Below are 7,830 nucleotides of genomic sequence, written 5' to 3'. Positions count from 1 at the left end.
TTTTACATTTTACAAACAGGAACAAAATGTAGGTAACCTCAGAATGAAGTGGATCAAAATAATTTATAGAAGGAAAGTGTTAGGTAGTCAGAACATTAATTTAAGTGTCAAATAACCTGCCAGTCTCTGACCCAGTCATTTTTTAAGTAAATGTTTTTTAAAATTGCTTAAAAATCTCAGGCAGGTTGATTTCTCAAGAAAATATTTTCTAGATCTCATTTAAATGACACTCATTAAAAGAGAACAGGATAATTTATTACTGTGCGTAAGTATTTTGGCCGTTAAAAGTAGCTGAGAGTAGAAACAAGTTCTGACTTTATAATATTATCGCTTAACTTCAAAGTAGGCATCAGCTTCAGATTTCTGTCCAACCCTTTACTGTTTGAGAAAAATGCAGATAATCCTGAGCTGTGGTACAGCTGTTGAGGTAAAATGTGTCACCTAAGCCACTGTACAACATCAATAAAAAAAAATAAATTTTAAAATTATTTAAAACGGAAGTAAAAAAAAATTCAAAAAAGTGTTAGGTAAAAGAAAGGAGATTCTAGAAAGTGGGCATGCCCTCTGGGTATTATTTTTCATTCTGAATAGTTACAACAGAAAATTAATGGATACTGTGCAGTATGCCATAACACACAGAAGAATGAGAAACGTATTTGAATAAAATCAGAGGTTCAGAAGAATGCAGTAGATCAACACAAAGACTCAGCTAGCTAGTTCTCTCTTATTGATTATCCCCAGTTGTAAAGAGAAGTGAAATCTGTGTGGAAAATGCATATCTTGATGATTACTTTAATGTGTCTTGTATTTTTGAGATTAAAAATAAGAAATTATATGAAGTAAACATACTCCAGCACTCAGAGTTGCAGCACTACTAAAGTCACCACACTACTGTAACTAGAAGGTTAAAAACTATGTTCTCTTTCCTGACATTTGGCTTTATTTTGGGAGGTAAGTGCAACTGCCTGGGTCACCTCTTAGAATCCAGGCCAGATGCTGAAAGTATATGCAGCATTTTAATTTAATTAGATTATGGTCCCAAAATTAGGTTTTAAACACTTGTTTGTACATGAAAGCTTGCAAAGAAGAATTTTTCCAACTATCTGAGTTGGTTTAATAAAAGATACTGGATTTACCCAAAGAACCTTGTCTGCCTAAGTCTGAAAGGGTATTTTTTTTATAGCACATACCTCTTGAAGTTTATTTCGAATTAAGCTTACTGAAGTATTCAAGGAATCATCCTCCATATCCACTTTGGGCATTTCTGGCAGCTGTGGTCCAATGACAAGTTCATTACTATCTGAATTTGTTCCAATTATTGCAAGTTTATTGCCTTCGTTTCTTTTTCTCTTCCGCTCTTCCAGCTGAGTTGTCCGTGGCATAAATCTATCAATTCCATTATCAAAAGTTCTTTGCAGTGCAGGAAAACCAGATGCATGTTTATGTCCTCCCTGCTGTACGGTTGGTTTCACAGATGGATTGTAACTAAAGCACTCATAAGCTTTATTACTGTAATGGACACACTGAGGGAATGCCAAATGACTCTGAGAGTGATATCCTGAAGCATGTGCTATGTTCCCTGCAGAGAAGTCACAATGAAATGTCTTGTAAAAGTCTGGAAAACATGCTTTTCCAGATGGATCCCAGTTGCCAGTGGTTGTATCAGCAGCACAGAATCCTGAGGTTGGCGACTGAAAGTCATACTCCAAGTTATTTGAGACAGTCCTTTTAGGCTCCTGTAGCATCTTTGAAAAATGAGCTTTAACACAAAAAAGGGTATTTTGACTGTTATTACACACAGATATTGCATAAGTAAGCATTTTAAACAGCTAAATTATAGTGGAATTGACCACTTTCAAACTGATATTTGAGGCTTAGCCTCTACATGACCGTGAACTGCAAAACAATTTAGTTCTGAAAATGAGAGAACAAAAACAGTTATCTTACTTCTGAATTCTTTTAAACAGTATTTGATAATGTAATTAAAGACTATCATAGGATGTTAAGACCAGTAAAATTTAAAGATCGGTGTTTCTTACAACTGACCTGTGGACCAAAACACTGCAGTACTGCATGCTGCAGCCCTATTGCCACGTCCCTTTTACTCCGACCATGCCCTTTAGGCCAGGGCCTACAATGGCAGTTTTCCCCTGGGTGCTCCAGGGCTGAACAGGCCCCAGTGCAGTGCTCTCACATTTACCTAGTCTGAAGTAAGGGTGAAAATGCCACTCTACATTTCCTGGCCATGCTTATGTTTTTGATGAATGAGGTGAAGAATGTCATGAAAAAAGAAATTGTACAGGGAAGAAAAACTGAGGTGCTGAATAAAACCTGTGCATTTCTAATTACAAACCTTTACTACTTGTTGCTTTTGCTATATACTTTCTTCTGTCTTGTAACTTCTCCCTAGTTTCTTGGACTGTTTCAAATTCTGGAGCATAACACACGTGGAGCAAGCTACCAAAGAAATTCCGTTCATCCATTTTTTTCTTGGCCACTCTAAAGAAAGAGAAGTTGCATTCAAACATTAGTTACAGACACAACTTTATCACAGTTCATATTTGAACGAGCATTTCTAAAGATTACTGATAAATACTACTTAAACAACCAAGTTCAGGAAACTGAGTTATGATATTATGCAAAGAACACATAACTTGCATTTGTAGCAAAAGATCTCTGAGGTGACTATTTCACTTTAATTCTCCAGACTCATACTTTAAGATATGGAAAGCAGGCAAAGGTTACCTACTGCAGTACCTTGCATTCTGTAACTTTTGGAATTTGATGAGATAAACTTCTGTAAATTGTTCTGCTGGATACTCATCTAGAGCGTTGTATTCTTCAATGGCACCATATAATGCAAACTGTTCAACTAATTCCTTCATAACACCCAATGCAGGAACTCCCTGTATTAGCAAATAGCAAGATTCCAAGTTGATAGTATAGACCTGCAAAAAAACATTCAATTTTTAATCTCATAGTAAAACACAAAACAGACTCAAACAACTAAATTTTCCATTATTTCTTGCTTCTGCAACACTTTGTTCCTTTATTTCACCTTGCCTCGTAGTGACTTTCGAGTTTTCCGAAAGCAGCACATTAGAATTATAGCAGAAGTTTGTAACAATTGCCCAAATACTTGCCATTTGCACTAAAGCTTATAATACAGTCTTACAGAGGTTGGGTAGCATATGCAGGAAAGAGTAGTGCTATACAACACTAGAGATTAAAAATTTCCAGAAATGTCACAACCATGGAAAAAACAGAAGTTTTGGGAAAAACCAAAATATAGGTAAAAAAATAAATAAATATTGCATATCTACATTTACTTTACTACTTTAAGAACATGAAATATATTATGTGTAAACCTAATTAGCACATAAATATATCAAACATTACAATTTATGAAATTAAAAAGTATAAATGCCTTATTTGAATAGAACCAAGGCATTTAAAATAATTAGTTGTAATTATTGTTACAGCTGGTGCTACAAGCTACTGCACTGAGGTCCTTGAACATATCTTAGTTTTGCTAGGGAAAAAAAGGTGAAAATAGAAACCATCAACATTGTAGTAAACAAAAGGAAGTAGTTTTTATTATCTGGAATTAGAAAGTGTCCTCCATACAGTCACAATCTTCAGAAAACAGAAGAAATTCACATTTTTAGAAAAGAGATCAGAAAAAAATATCCCTTTAAGGTTGCAGACAAAATTCAGCACATGAAACCAATACGTCACTTAAACAATCAAATATATCCTTGATCCTTAGCATCAAAAGTTTATTTGTCTAATCAAAGTCACACTCAGGTTTCTGAAATATCACTATTTTCTGATTCTGAACCTTCATTTTTCATCTTCATGGACTTCAGAAAACTGAAGGTTTGCACGGATTGAAACAAGCTTCTCTATTTTTTCACAGGTTAGTTTATTTCTTGATTTGATGTATATTTCTAAACAAAGACCAGTTTCTTTCACATGCTGCAGAAAATGGAGGAATCTGAAGCAGACAAGAAGCAAGTGGAGCCAGAGGAGGAGCCAGAGGAGGAATATGCTTGACAGAGTCCCAGATGTTGCAGGAGGAATATGCTTGACAAAGTCCCAGATTGTACTCCTGGACCAAATGCCTGACCATGTTCTGGATTCTGCAACATTTGAAAGTACTTTGCCAACATTAAGTCCTAAATGTGTTTATTGTCTTATAATCCAGTCAAATGCAGTAGCAATGCTATCACCACTGACATTTCTACCTTTGAATCTTGTATCCAAAAGATTTGCAGCAGCGTGAACTGGCTGGCAACAAAATTCCTCCCACCTGTGAGTGAAGTCTTTCACTTTTCTTTCTTCCACTCATAAGTATATCCTAAGTGGAGATATACTTACATTGTCAAACGCAGTTGATTTTATCTGGGCTATTGTAAGTCTGACAAAAGCACACTGTCCGATTCAGATGCAGTGACTGCTGAAGAAATTGGCTTTAGAATCTTCAGGGAGTTCTGCACCTGAACCCAGAAGACATCCTCATCAAGTAGTGTTCCTTGCACTTCAGGCTACTTTAAGATCTTCAGTTATCACCGGTTCTTGAAAAGCTTGTTAGTAAACTTTCAAATGAGATCACACCAACTTACATAATTTCACAACAAGGTTTGAGTGTTGCCATTTTATTCTGTCTGCTTCTTCTTAAGGATTGCAGCTACAATACGAGTAGATTTTACATATTTTATAACACTTTTGCTTTATTACAGATCTTATGCAGTGTGTCCAACTCCATGAAATCATTAAAAAGCAAGTTTGTCATGGGAAGCACATCCTATTGCAGTAATATGTAGATATTTGTCCATTATGATCTCCCATGCTGCTTTCATATTACTTGTGTTGTCAGTCAGCAAGACAAATCCTTTACCACTCCCAATCTTCTGTAGGACTTCACATATTTTACTACTGATATACTCTGCAGTATGTCTGTTCTCTGCTGTTTCAATGCTGTTATAAAAAACTGGTTGAGGTGTTATCACAAAGTTTATGATTCCTTCTCCCTATACTGATGGGTGGACAAACGTAAGTGCTGTAAGACAGAGCACTTCATTGATTTTGTGTGCACAGATTGCATTACATGTTCATATTCTGACTTTAAAAGAGGCTCGCTCAGAGAATGTCTGCTGGGCAAATGGCACAATGGTTTTAATTTAAATGCTGCCTGCCAATTGCATTTTCAATGATTGATAATGGCATCCTAGAAGCATATACTGCTCAGGCAAGAGCTTGGTCAATTTTTTCTTGCTTTTCAAGTGTCATCTGGTCTACAAATTAAGTTATTTTGAGTCTTTTGGATAAAGTTGGTTGAGATATCTGTTTACCTGATGATGTTGACTGAGTAATGCTTTGTGATGCTGATGTTACTGAAGAAGCAGGAGCACTTCTGGATTGAGAATGTTTGCAAGTGCTACTTCTATTATCATCATGATCTACCTCATTCACACTCATGAAGGATTTTTTAAAGTCTGCAGGGTGCTTCATACATGCAAAGATGTGGTTGATCATCCTGGTAGCACTTGAAAATGCACATTTAATTGACAGTATTTGCAAAACGCAGGTTTTTTCCTGAATGACTTGTAGTTGCTGTGTGGAAATGCTTCCATGTGTTAGAAGATGGATGCACCACGTTACTGAGGGAGAAAAAAAAATGTAATGGAATAGTGTTTATATATGTAACTTAGCTAAGTTAAAGCATTTGAAAAATTTAGTAATTGATGGAGGGGGTAGCCCTGTTCAGTAAGCTAACCGTAAACCACCTCTTCCCTCAGAACTCACCTCTCTGCTAAGGTAAGTGTAGAGGGTGATTTACTCAGAGACCATCAGATTGGTAGGAACTCCATTCTGAATTACATACATTATAAAAATAGATTAACTGAAAATATAGTTTAATATACCAAACTCAACGAAATTCTTACCTTTTAGTAAACAAGAAGTCTACTTCCAGCTCCTTTGTGTTGCTAGATACAGTGTTAGGTACTTCTGTGGATCTCAGGGTCCAGGAGATTCCATTCCACCACCAAAATCTTTAGGTTTCTTTTTCCTCTGAGGTTTTGCTACCCACAACACTATTTCAGCACTTTCTTCACACAAGGAAGAAGGGTAATAAGATGCTTGTTTCCCTGTAGCAGGGAGCTGCCAGTGTCCACTCCCAGTTGTTTGAGGGGAGAGGTGACCAGGTTGAGAGGCCTAGTCAGGACTCAGGAGGAGTACATGTTACTCTATCTCCTCTAAACTCTAGATCAGGGGTAGGCAACATTTTTGGCTGGAGTGCCGAAAAAACCCAATGTCTATCTTGTAAGGTGCCAGAATGCCAAAAAAAACAAAACTGGGGTGGGGTGGGGTGTACCTGGGAGAATAATCATAAAAGTTGTTTTTGGGGGGGAGGGGGGGTTGTTTTTTTACAATAAATATTGGGTTTTCTAAAAATTCTAAACCAGGTGACAATAAATAAAATTTCATATACTATCTTTGTTGTTTGTATTTTTTTTTGTTAAGCAAGTTATGAGAGAGAGAGAGAAGGGAAAAGGGAAAAAAAAGAGGGAAAAAAAGGAGAGAGGGGAGAAAAAAGAGTGAAAGAAAAAAAAGAAGGGAAGATGGCGGTTCTTTAAGGATATGCTTGCTTAATTCCTTAAAACACGTGCTCTGTATTTACTGCCATAAACAACTAAAAATGCTCTCAAGTCAAAAATCTTTTCCTAGTGGCTGCCCTGGCTCCACTCCTGACAGCTGAGTTTGGTGATGTTAGACTGGTAGCTGGTTGTCATCAGATGCAAACATGAATCTGAATTGTCAGTCATTAGACAGCTTCTTATAGGTAGGACCAAGTATGGTTTTCAATTTTGAAAACACTTGTTCACAGCAATAAGTAGATCTAAAGACAGACAGCAAAGCAAAAGCTACTTTTTTTCATTCAGGCATACTTTTCAGGAAGGGACGCTGAATCTTGAGTTGCCGGTCCCTTTCAGTCTCAAGATCACCTTGCAGCAATTTGAACTTTGATACCTAGATGCACAAGGCTTGAAAGTCAATCAGTTCCAATTCAAATCCTTCAATGTTCATCCACTGAAAGTACTGCAGTTCTACGCCACTTTCTGTAGTACTGTCAGGGGTCACAGGAAATGAAAACATGTTGCAGAAATCTGTTGCAAAAATCTTGGAATCATCTTGTGAACTCATCTTCCAGCTGTCCTATGTAGTTGCAGATATCTCTAGTGTTAAATTGATGCTGCTTGGAATGGATTTTCAGACTAGGGAAGTAACAGAAGGCAGATGTTTTGATATCTCATCTGAAAACAGACAACTTACAACAGAAACCTTTCCAGTCTTCATACAGTTGAAGGATGGCTTTCTGTGTTCCTTCTAACCTGGTATTCAAATAGTTTAAATGTGATGTGATGTCTGTCAGAAACATCAGTTTTGTTAGCCATGTCATCAGTAAGGTCTGCATACTGCTGACCACTTTCCTCAAGAAACAGCTTGATGGATTCATGACAAACAACAAATCACATGAGCACAATACCTTGACTCAACCAGCAGATGTTACCATGCAGCACTAAATCTCCATACGCAGCATCCGTATCATTTAAAAGTTCACAGAATCTCCTGTGTGTCAAAGAGGAGCAGGCAACCGAAACGCGACAATTTTTAGAGGTGCACCGATAAAGATTTTGGGGGCTGATACCTATAGCCAATTTTTAAGGAGGCATGTCAGCTGATACCGATCCAATTTCCGATACAACTGCACCCAGACGGTAAGTCTGTTGTGGTGGACAGGGAAGGGGCAGGCAGAAAGGATAT

General features: G+C 37.1%; 2 protein-coding genes across 4 annotated transcripts in view; one reads left to right on the top strand and one right to left on the bottom strand.

The window, feature by feature from the left end:
• The window catches only part of CDK6 (cyclin dependent kinase 6), a 369,693-nt gene that overhangs the window by 246,899 nt on the left and 114,964 nt on the right, over positions 1-7,830 (top strand). The window lies entirely within an intron of this gene.
• The window catches only part of RBM48 (RNA binding motif protein 48), a 14,410-nt gene that overhangs the window by 1,900 nt on the left and 4,680 nt on the right, over positions 1-7,830 (bottom strand). The window contains exons 1-4 of one of the 3 annotated variants that reach the window (XM_019533206.1): positions 5,355-5,498; positions 2,758-2,948; positions 2,354-2,499; positions 1,191-1,759 (exon numbers count right to left, since the gene is read on the bottom strand). In XM_019533206.1, coding sequence (XP_019388751.1) covers positions 1,191-1,759; positions 2,354-2,499; positions 2,758-2,885 — 843 coding nt within the window. In that variant the 5' untranslated portion in view covers positions 2,886-2,948; positions 5,355-5,498. Of the gene's footprint in view, positions 1-1,190; positions 1,760-2,353; positions 2,500-2,757; positions 2,949-5,354; positions 5,499-7,830 lie in introns of those variants that run through there. The other 2 variants (XM_019533190.1, XM_019533198.1) reach the window with 2 other exon arrangements.

The sequence above is a fragment of the Crocodylus porosus genome, unplaced genomic scaffold (assembly GCF_001723895.1).
Source record: "Crocodylus porosus isolate Cpor-Errol unplaced genomic scaffold, CroPor_comp1, whole genome shotgun sequence".
NCBI lineage: Eukaryota > Metazoa > Chordata > Crocodylia > Crocodylidae > Crocodylus > Crocodylus porosus.
The sequence above is the reverse complement of the archived record's forward strand: the minus strand, read 5'-3'. Positions and strand labels throughout refer to the sequence as shown.